Here is a 12,016-nt window from a genome sequence, read left to right on the forward strand (position 1 = left end):
TTAAATAAACACAATAAATTACATTTAAAATTAACGGTTTACCTCCCACACTCCAAATAATACCCAAATACATTTTTTAACAAAAAAAAATTAATGAAAAAAAAAATTACAAAAAACAAATAGTTACCTAAGGGTCTGAAGTTTTTTAATAAGCATGTCATGAGGGTATATTACTAATATGTTTTTAAGTTATAAGCTTGTAAATAGTGATGGAGGCAAAACTAAAAAAATGCACCTTTATTTCCAAATAAAATATTGGTGCCATACATTGTGATATGAACATAATTTAAATGGTGTAATAATCGGGACAAATGGGAAATTAAATACGTATGTTTTAATTATGGTAGCATGTATTATTTTAAAGCTATAATGGCTGAAAACAGAGAAATAATGAATTTTTCAATTTTTTCTTAATATTCCTGTTTAAAATGCATTGAGAAAAAAATAATTCTTAGCAAAATGTACCACCAAAAGAAAGCCTAATTGGTAGCGGAAAAAACAAGGTATAGATCAATTCATTGTGATAAGTAGTGATAAAGTTATTGGCAAATGAATGGGAGGTGAAAATTGCTTGGATGCATAAGATGGAAAACAGAAGGCTGAAGTGGTTAAGTAAGCCGTGGTTTTTCTGTTTAATTAGATAGCTGCATGACTAAGCCGGAGTCCAGGTGTTCCCAGGAGAGTGCTCAGTAAGTGGCCTTATATATGTGTTTAGTTACGAATTGATTTTGACTTCATATGAAATCTAAGCTGCACTCGAGTCTCGCTGTTTGCCGAGCCGGGTTATAATCCTGGCTGCAGGGCGCTTGCTGGCAGAGAACACATGTGTAGGGGTTGGAGAATTTCTCTCCTCCACCTTATTGTCTATTGTTTGGCTTCAGATAAACAGCAGAAGTTCTCTCTGTGATCACCTCCCCACTGCCTGAGCACCAGTTACGCGTTAGTCATTAAGGATGTGGTACATTAAAGGAAATTACACATCGCAACTCGTACTTCCTCTCTCCAGTCCCAACTCTCTGGCTTTCACGTGCCGCACTTGCAGGACCAATCTTTTTGTCACCCGTTAGCACGGGACAGATCCCCTCAGGCACGAGTCTCCCCGCTACGGAAAACAACCGTCACGTGCCGAGAGCATCGGGACACATCTGTCTACGGTCAACATGATTTCCTGTGAGCGGATTCTGCGTGTGATTAAGGTAAGCCAGACAGTCATGTGGAGAGCACGGCATGCTGCTGAGACCAGGAGGCCGCCCGCGCGAGACTAAACAGTACTTCCAGCCAAGCTTCTTTGTTAGTTTTGGAGAGACTGAGAGAAGCTTGTACCTTCTGTCAAGCTAACCCTGCCGTCTTTGTCCCCACTGATGAGATCTTTTTGGCGTCAGAGTGGACCTTGGTGGTTCTGGTGATAAGGGATGACAGATAGCCATCAAAAAACCTAAAAGGGAAAACCCACATTTGTTGAAAAAATGCCCAGAACCTATACTGATCATACAAAACATTAAAACCACCAGCCTAATATTGTGCAGGCCCCCTTTGTGCTGCCAACACAGCTCTGTCTGCATAACTTGAGGCTTCTACAAAAAGTCTCTAAAGGCTTCCTGTGGTATGGGCCACCAAGATGTTAGCCACGGTTCCTTTAACTACTGTAAGTTGCAAGGTGGAGCTTCTATGAATCATAATTGTTTTTCCAGCACACCCCACAGATGCTCGATCAGACTGAGATCTGGGGAATTTGAAAGACAACAAAAATTAGATTCATCGGACCGGGCAAACCTTCTTCTGCTGCTCCATGGGTAGGGTGACCAGATGGGTTCAGCTAAAAAGGGGAATAAGGACAGTCAAAGAGGGCAAAAATGACCAAATATATTTTCCAACTTCACAGCTACCATATGTGACACTTAGTGGTTAAAATTTAGTGAGAACTTTAGTGAGACTTTTCTGTTTCTTTTGAATTTGACATTTTACAAAAACATATTATTCGTCTTTTAGGCAATCAACCACTAAATGCTGTCTGCTAGGCGCTGTTGGGTGGAACTAGAATATACAACCGTGTTGCTAGGGGAAGCAGGTATAAAGGGCGCTGGAGTTGTCCTGGTAAAAACGACCCAGCCATAGGCGGCAATGTTAAAGCCGCAATTAGGGAGTATAAATGGCTCCTAGACACTAGTGATGGGCGAACAGTGTTCGCCACTGTTCGGGTTCTGCAGAACATCACCCTGTTCGGGTGATGTTCGAGTTCGGCCGAACACCTGACGGTGCTCGGCCAAACCGTTCGGCCACATGGCCGAACTAAGAGCGCATGGCCGAACGTTCCCCGAACGTTCGGCTAGCGCTGTGATTGGCCGAACGGGTCACGTGGTTCGGGCCCGAACGCGCTCTGATTGGCCGAACGGTCACGTGGTTCGGGTAAATAAATACCCGAACCACGTCATATCTCCGCCATTTCTCTGTGGGTTTAGCTTTGGGTAGGCAGGCAGGGTAGTTCGCTCTCCAGCCACGCTAGCCAGGGTCCCCCCCAGTCATTGTGTGTCGCTGCTGGGAACAGTAGTACACCGCTCGCTCAGCCACACTATATAGCATTCTGTTTACTGCCACTCTGTGTACCTCGCTCAGCCACACTATATAGCATTCTGTTTACTGTTCTGTGTCTGCTGGGAATAGTAGTACACCGCTCGCTCAGCCACACTATATAGCATTCTGTTCACTGTTCTGTGTCTGCTGGGAATAGTGGTACACCGCTCGCTCAGCCACACTATATAGCATTCTGTTTACTGTTCTGTGTCTGCTGGGAATAGTGGTACACCGCTCGTTCAGCCACACTATATAGCATTCTGTTTACTGTTCTGTGTCTGCTGGGAATAGTGGTACACCGCTCGCTCACCCACACTATATAGCATTGTGTTTACTGTTCTGTGTCTGCTGGGAATAGTAGTACACCGCTCGCTCAGCCACACTATATAGCATTGTGTGTACTGCCACTCTGTGTACACGGCTCAGCCTGACTATATAGCATTGTGTGTACTGCCACTGTGCACCTCGCTCAGCCACGCTATATATAGCATTGTGTTTACTGCCACTCTGTGTACACCGCTCAGCCAGACTACATAGCATTGTGTGTACTGCCACTCTGTGTACACCGCTCAGCCAGACTCTATAGCATTGTGTGTACTGCCACTCTGTGTACACCGCTCAGCCAGACTATATAGCATTGTGTGTACTGCCACTCTGTGTACACCGCTCAGCCAGACTATATACCATTGTTTACTGACACTCTGTGTACACCGCTCAGCCAGACTATATACCATTGTTTACTGACACTCTGTGTACACCGCTCAGCCAGACTATATACCATTGTTTACTGACACTCTGTGTACACCGCTCAGCCAGACTATATACCATTGTTTACTGACACTCTGTGTACACCGCTCAGCCAGACTATATACCATTGTTTACTGACACTCTGTGTACACCGCTCAGCCAGACTATATACCATTGTTTACTGACACTCGGTGTACACCGCTCAGCCAGACTATATACCATTGTTTACTGACACTCTGTGTACACCGCTCAGCCAGACTATATACCATTGTTTACTGACACTCTGTGTACACCGCTCAGCCAGACTATATACCATTGTTTACTGACACTCTGTGTACACCGCTCAGCCAGACTATATACCATTGTTTACTGACACTCTGTGTACACCGCTCAGCCAGACTATATACCATTGTTTACTGACACTCTGTGTACACCGCTCAGCCAGACTATATACCATTGTTTACTGACACTCGGTGTACACCGCTCAGCCAGACTATATACCATTGTTTACTGACACTCTGTGTACACCGCTCAGCCAGACTATATACCATTGTTTACTGACACTCTGTGTACACCGCTCAGCCAGACTATATACCATTGTTTACTGACACTCTGTGTACACCGCTCAGCCAGACTATATACCATTGTTTACTGCCACTCTGTGTACATGGCTCAGCCAGACTATATAGCATTGTGTGTACTGCCACTCTGTGTACACCGCTCAGCCAGACTATATAGCATTGTTCACTGCCACTCTGTGTACACGGCTCAGCCAGACTATATAGCATTGCGTACTCTGCCAGTCAGTGTGTATATTGCTGGGATCAGTAATACTCCACTCACCGTCAACCACTATATGAGCTCACCATGAGTTCCTCAGAGACCTCCGCTGTGAGCAGCACTCCCAACAACAGCAACAGCCAACGCCCCACGCAAGCTATAACATCCACCCCAGCAGCCAGTGGTCAGCAGCAGCCCTCCCCGGAGGAGAACGTTGTGTCCATCGGTCCGGCGCCAGAGCGATTAATGAGGGCTGCCATTGAGGGGATGATGGGGCCTGATGTGGAGGAGGAGGTCGGGCTCAGGCCAGCATCCCAAGTTAATGTTGAGGACGATGAGGGGTCTGTGACTGTGTCTGGGGATGTTGGGGTGGCAGAGGTGGTGGGTGGGTCAGACTCAGGAGAAGAGTTGTATGATGAGGATGATGATCGGGACCATCTGTATGTGCCTCAGAGTCCGACCCCGGAAAACATGTTGTATCGTGTGTTTAGGTACTAAAATCTGCGTTCCCAGTAGTGTTGGGCGAACAGTGTTCGCCACTGTTCGGGTGCTGCAGAACATCACCCCGTTCGGGGTGACTATATAGCAGACTATATAGCATTGTGTTTACTGCCACTCTGTGTACACGGCTCAGCCACACTATATAGCATTGTGTTTACTGCCACTCTTTGTCTGCTGGGAACAGTAGTACACCGCTCACCCGCCACTGTATAGCATTGTGCTCTGTGTCGCTGCTGGCAATAGTGGTACACCGCTCACCCACCACTGTATAGCATTTCTGTACTGCCACTGTACTGCTGCCAGTCAGCGTGTACTGTAAGGATAAGTGAAATGAGGAAGAAATCCGGTGAAAGAGGGAGGGGCAAGGGAAGAGGTGTTTCCCCTGACGGTTGTGCTGGGGAGCTGTACTCCACGGCGGCGGCCCCCCACAATGACATATGACGAGTTTGAGGAGATGGAAGAGGAGGGTATGGACAATGTGGACATAGACCCAGATTTTGTTTGTGAACGAGAACATCGCCGTCGTAGCAGCAGCACAGATGAGTCTGTTGAAGAACCCACTGCTGCACGAGTTCGCCTTGTGCCACAAGGTAGGCGGCGCGCAATTTCAGGCACCACAAGCGTGGAAGTTCAAGTGAGAGGCAAAAGAGGCGCAAACAGAAATCGCCAGCAAGGCAGGTGCTCCAAATTCTGGGCTTTCTTTGAAGACTGCACTGAGGATGTTACCATGGCGATTTGCAAGGTGTGCAAGACCCGCCTGAGCAGGGGGAAAAGTATTAACAACCTCTCCACCACCAGCATGAGCCGCCACATGCTATCCAAACATCCCACTCTGTGGGCAAACGCGGCAGGACAGGGTACCACCAGCAACACTGCCTCCCTTGGGTTCACCAGACTCACCACCAGACCCGCCTCAGCAGCAGCAGTAGCCCAGCCATTGCGTGGTTCAAAACATTCCAAAAAATCAGATGACGCTGACACTGTCACTTTCCGGAGTAGTGCTCTTGAGGTCTCCCAGTGTTCATCAAACACAACAACCAACAGCCCTTCGTTGTGCAGCCCTACGGTTCAGTTGTCTGTCTCGGAGATGTTTGAGCGCAAGAGGAAATTGCCAGCAAATGACCCCCGGGCCGTGGCAGTAAGAGCCAGCATAGCCAAGCTTCTGGCCTGCGAAATGCTGCCATATCGAGTGGTGGAGACAAACAGCTTCAAGGGCATGATGTCAGTGGCCATCCCACGTTACGTGGTTCCCAGCCGCTACCACTTTGCGCGCTCTGCAGTGCCTGAGTTGCATGAGCACGTGGTCAGCAAAATAACCCGAAGCTTGAAGAATGCCGTTGCCTGCAAGGTTCACGTATCCGCCTCTCCACAGAAAATGCAGACCGTCTGACTCAAATTAAAATGAATCAATCCTGGATTGGAAATGACTACGCAACACTCCAGGACCCCAACCAAGTAACATGACCAATGAACATCTGGGATGGTTTAGCGTTTCCGGTCCCTGTTTATTGAACCTCTCATCTGTATTACATTTATGACTGCATGGCGGCAAAAAGCATTGCTGCTATATCCGCACGCTTTTTGTCCTCATGCAAGGCCTGGGTTGTTGTGTCTCAAAAAGCATGGCCTTCTCCTCCTGCGCCTGCTCCTGTTCCATCACGTGTGCTGCTGCTGCTGGGTTAGCGTTTCCGGTCCCTGTTTATGGAACCTCTCATCTGTATTACATTTATGACTGCATGGCGGCAAAAAGCATTGCTATATCCGCACGCTTTTTGTCCTCATGCAAGGCCTGGGTTGCGTCTCAAAAAGCGTGGCCTTCTCCTCCTGCGCCTCCTCCTGTTCCATCACGTGTGCTCTGTGCTGCTGCTGCTGCTGGGTTAGCGTTACCGGTCCCTGTTTATTGAACCTCTCATCTGTATTACATTTATGACTGCATGGCGGCAAAAAGCATTGCTATATCCGCACGCTTTTTGTCCTCATGCAAGGCCTGGGTTGCGTCTCAAAAAGCGTGGCCTTCTCCTCCTGCGCCTCCTCCTGTTCCATCACGTGTGCTCTGTGCTGCTGCTGCTGCTGGGTTAGCGTTACCGGTCCCTGTTTATTGAACCTCTCATCTGTATTACATTTATGACTGCATGGCGGCAAAAAGCATTGCTATATCCGCACGCTTCTTGTCCTCATGCAAGGCCTGGGTTGTTGTGTCTCAAAGCGTAGCCTTCTCCTCCTGCGCCTCCTCCTGTTCCATCATGTGTGCTCTGTGCTGCTGCTGCTGCTGCTGGGTTAGCGTTACCGGTCCCTGTTTATTGAACCTCTTATCTTTATTACATTTATGACTGCATGGCGGTAAAAAGCATGCTATCTGCACGCTTCTTGTCCTCATGCAAGGCCTGGGTTGTTGTGTCTCAAAGCGTGGCCTTCTCCTCCTGCGCCTCCTCCTGTTCCGTCACGTGTGCTCTGTGCTGCTGCTGCTGCTGGGTTAGCGTTACCGGTCCCTGTTTATTGAGCCTCTTCTCTTTATTACATTTATGACTGCATGGCGGCAAAAAGCATTGCTGCTATATCCGCACGCTTCTTGTCCTCATGCAAGGCCTGGGTTGTTGTGTCTCAAAAAGCGTGGCCTTCTCCTCCTGCGCCTCCTCCTGTTCCATCACGTGTGCTGCTGCTGCTGCTGGGTTAGCGTTACCAGTCCCTGTTTATTGAACCTCTTATCTTTATTACATTTATGACTGCATGGCGGTAAAAAGCATGCTATCCGCACGCTTCTTGTCCTCATGCAAGGCCTGGGTTGTTGTGTCTCAAAAAGCGTGGCCTTCTCCTCCTGCGCCTCCTCCTGTTCCATCACGTGTGCTGCTGCTGCTGCTGGGTTAGCGTTACCGGTCCCTGTTTATGGAACCTCTTCTCTTTATTACATTTATGACTGCCTGGCGGTAAAAACCATGTTACCTGTGCAAAGAAACATGACATTTTCAGCATTTAAAAGACAATTTTTCCTTTGAAACTTTACAATCAATTTTCTCAAAAACTATAAGCTCTTTTTGCTAAATTTTTTTCCCTCTTGTACCCACTCCCAAGGTGCACATACCCTGTAAATTTGGGGTATGTAGCATGTAAGGAGGCTTTACAAAGCACAAAAGTTCGGGTCCCCATTGACTTCCATTATGTTCGGAGTTCGGGTCGAACACCCGAACATCGCGGCCATGTTCGGCCTGTTCGGCCCGAACCCGAACATCTAGATGTTCGCCCAACACTACTAGACACCTGAGGTTTATAAATGAGATTTACAATTTACAACCACTTTTAGGTGCTATTTAGCTGTTTATAGCCGCTATTTACTGTCTATAGCAGCTTCCAACATTGCACTGAAAATATACGGTAAATATTAACGTTAGGAGGCAAGAGACTTTAGTGTTAGGTGTGTGTGTGTGTGCTTGTAGCGTACATCAAAAAAGGGCGTCAGGAAAAAAGGGCGCATAGTGTAAACGATAAGCAGTATTATCGTTTATAAAAATATTGTGTAGAATTTCGTTTACAAATAGTGTTTTAAGAATTTATAAATCATTAAATAATGTGTATGAGATCGTCAATTCTTAAAATGTTAATCTTCCCTGTTTCTAAACTGAAACTTATATTTACGTTTAAAAACCCTCCCTGTACCTATCCATAACCCCTAAACCCCCTGGTGGTGCCTAAACCTAAGACCCCCCTGATGGTGCCTAAACCTAAGACCCCCCTGGTGGTGCCTAAACCTAAGACACCCCTGTTGGTGCCTAAACCTAAGACCCCCCCTGGTGGTGCCTAAACCTAAGACCCCCTGTTGGTGCCTAAACCTAAGACCCCTCCTGGTGGTGCCTAAACCTAAGACCCCCCTATGGATAATAATGTTTTACAAACATTAATAAATAAAAAATGCAAATAAAAAGATGTAAATATTTTTTTTGGGTGGATAATAATGTTTTAGAAATGTTTTAGAAATAGTGATTTAGTATCTTTATAAACGTTATTCGTCACGGGCTCATTTTGTAAAGTTAAATCATCACAAGCACAGTTATAAAACCTTAAAAATCTCCGGGCGCCGTTTGTAAAACGTTAATAATCTCCGGCGCCTTTTTTTCCCTGTTCGGCGCCCATTAAACGATATTTATAATGGGAGTGAATGGGGCGCCCTTTTTGTCCACTTGTCTCATGCGCCCAAATCTCCTGCTTCCGTGCTTGTGTGCGTGTGTGTGTGGGAGGGGGTCCTTTGGTGTTAAGGATAGACACCTAGGGAGGGTGAAGTTTAAAGTAAGGCACTGGTTTGAGGTTAGGCACCAAAGGATCAATTGGATCAACTGTCGTTCAAACGACTGTCAGGTCCGTACGTGTGTACAAAAGACTTATAGTCGTTTGTCCAACTAATAGACGTTCAAACATACAGTCGTTTGATCAGTCGTTTAATCTAGTTCATTGTTCTATCCAGTCCATTATCAATTGGTTAAACAACATGTAAATTAGGATATCAGCAGCTTTGTTGGTCAGTGTTACATAGTTACATAGTTATTTTAGTGTGTGTACAGGACGTTTGAACGATTTTGTTGTTTGCACTTCAAGTCGTTCAAACGACCAGTTTAAACGACAATCAGGCGTAAAGTTGGAGTGCATACGCACCTTAAGATACAACCCCACCACGCCAACTTTTTGAGATAAGAATACCCCTCCCACTCCCCTAATCACGCCCCCACCACACCCCTCGTCACTCATAACAAAAAGAATGCAGAAGCAAAAGATGCAGTTTTATCATTCAAACCACGCTGGTCCTTTCTATCATCATTAGTTCTCCTTCATTTTAACATTTAAAAATAAGAATATTTCAATTTAAAAGATCGAAATAGTGTTTAAAGTGTAGGAAACACATTTTCAGTAAAAAAAAATGCACACTTACACAGATCTGTACATCAGTCCTGAAAGAGGGACAGCTGAGGAAGAAAGAGGGATCTAGTTCCCAAAGTGGGGCTGTCTCTCTGAAAAAGGGACAGTTGGGAGCTATGGTAAGGCTGCATGAGCCCTTTATCCCCTGCCTTCTGATTGGATAAACAGACTATTTTCATTGACAAGGTGAACCGAGCCTTAAGGTGCCCATACACTCGTCAGATTGGCAGCAGATAGATAAGAAATGCATCTGATGATCTATCTGATGCGTTTTTAGAACATTTTTTACCAGGATAGAATTCCAATAGATTTCAGTTTGAAATCTATTAAAATTCGATCTGATGGCATTTTTTTGCCATCAGATTCCCATTAAGGCCAATGCAAACTGATAAGCAATCTCATCAGATTGACCTAAATTTTCCACCCTGCCAGTTCGATGGAAATCCATAGAAATTGATCGAAATCGGCCGTCGATCGGTCGATTGGCCAACCGATTTGCAGTCGATCTATCGATCGATCGATCGGGATCGATCGGTCGGCCAGAAAATCGGCTGAGTGTATGGGCCCCTTTAGTTTAGAACTTTATGTATGTTTATTATTGTTATTGCCAGAGCCACGTTTCGAGAGATCTACCCACTTCCTGTAAGGCAGGGATTACACGTCCTAATGTATTTCCTGCCTCCAGCATCCTGTCATGATTTGCCTTCTGTGCAAGGTAAATGACTCCATACGATTCGCACCATCTAAAATAGGTTCTTTATTAGATTTTTCTTTAAAAAGTTACAGCATCTTAAAAGTTAATCTGTGGGAAAGTCAAAGATGACGCACAGGCGTTTCGGGCCACACTCGGTCCTTTCTCAAATCAGGACAGACCCACACTCAAGGTAAAGCAGAAAAAAAGACATAAAAAAAGACGATTACAGGGAAAAAACATGCAAAAAGAACATAAATGCAGGAAATAAATGCATAAAAACACACTGAAAGATGCAGGCATATCCCCAGTTACAAGTGTGATCCCCGCCTAAGCAGAGAGAATGCTTTTAGATGCGTAAACACAGCATTAAAAAAAACGTTTAAATCTACTTCACATAAAGATACTTCTTTCAATTTTGGATAGTAGTAAGAGGGGTTAACCTATTTTGTATTTCTGTTTCTTTATTTTGAGATTTTGTGGGGAAGTTCCTAAATCTCTCCAGAAGCGACAGTGACAAAATGTGTGTAGTGGGCAACATTTAGAATTGTGTAGTTGTTTTCGTTGTCCCTCATTTCCTACCATTACTCCACAAACTTCTACAGTTAAATTAATGGACACTGGAGGGGGGTGGGGGGGAATCTTTCTGGGGGACATTTATCAAGAGTGTCTGAGACAAAATATTAGTAGGTTTTTAGAAATCCGTGCAGAAATGTCTCAGACAGTCTAAGAAATCACTAAATAGTGCAGATTCCTTCTAAAACTGTTGTAGAATAGGAAGAGCTAGGAAGGTCTCTCAGACAATGCAGTGTGTGAGGGGAATTGCTGTTGCTGAGGTAACCAACACACCTGCTGCATTGATAGCAGCAGGCTCTGAGGAGGAATTCAGCGGGTGGGAGGAGCACATCACAAATCATGTCTAGCCTGCACTCTGCAATGATGTCTACCTGCAGTTCTACACTTGTAGAACTGCTATCAAACACTGCTTAATCTGCGCCAGTTTAGGGATGGATTTGCACTTTTCTTAACTGTAGTGCAGCTCTAGAAATCCACGCTAAACTGCCACTATTACCTAGGATTTAAGAAGGCTCTTATTATCATGCAGAACTGTTCTCCCTGCTGGTTAGAGCAGATTAAGAAGAAAAAACTGTTGGTTATGCGTTGATAAATTTCCCCCACTGACTCTCTGAGAGAGTTCTGTATATTGGATGATTGGCCGCCATAACAGTCTGTAAAAAGAGTGTGGTCTAGTCCCAGCTGATCAGGGCCCATTCACACTAGGGCGATTAGAGGGTGATTCCCAAAGTGAAGCTCTGGCACAATTGGAACCCTATGGCAGTGATTTCACTGCCGCGAATGCCGCAGATCGCGGGCATTTCTCGATTAATCGCAAAATGTATTGCCTGCAGCATTTTCTCGAGATTCTTGAGCGATCGCTTATAAAAGCGCTGATCGTGATCTCTCTGAATCGCAAGAGTCTACAGTGGTTTTACATTTTGCGCTTTTAAGTGTGAATGGGCCCTAAAGCCCCCTTTACACCATTCAATTCCAGGCGCGATCGATCGAATTCGATTGGATCAAATTCAATTAGATCGATTAAATCTGACATGTCCGATCGGGATTTGATCGATCGTGTGATCGATTTGCATTGAAAACTAGCCAAAACCGATCACACAATCGATCGAATCCCAATCGAATCTAATCGATCTAATCGAATTCGATCCAATCGAGTTCGATCGATCGTGCCTGGAATTGAATGGTGTAGAGGGGGCTTTAGAGGACTGAGAAGTAATGCCTGGTACACACCATACAATTTCCCATCAG

General features: G+C 45.5%; 1 protein-coding gene across 2 annotated transcripts in view; it reads left to right on the forward strand.

The window, feature by feature from the left end:
• The first annotated feature begins 880 nt into the window (after positions 1 to 880).
• Positions 881 to 12,016, forward strand: part of LOC137523038 (FXYD domain-containing ion transport regulator 5-like) — a 77,260-nt gene continuing 66,124 nt past the window's right edge. Inside the window, exon 1 of one of the 2 annotated variants that reach the window (XM_068243227.1) lies at positions 881 to 1,196. In XM_068243227.1, the coding sequence (XP_068099328.1) occupies positions 1,161 to 1,196 (36 nt within the window). In that variant the 5' untranslated portion in view covers positions 881 to 1,160. The remainder of the gene's footprint in view (positions 1,197 to 12,016) is intronic. The other variant, XM_068243226.1, reaches the window with a different exon arrangement.

The sequence above is a fragment of the Hyperolius riggenbachi genome, chromosome 6 (genome assembly GCF_040937935.1).
Source record: "Hyperolius riggenbachi isolate aHypRig1 chromosome 6, aHypRig1.pri, whole genome shotgun sequence".
Lineage (NCBI taxonomy): Eukaryota > Metazoa > Chordata > Amphibia > Anura > Hyperoliidae > Hyperolius > Hyperolius riggenbachi.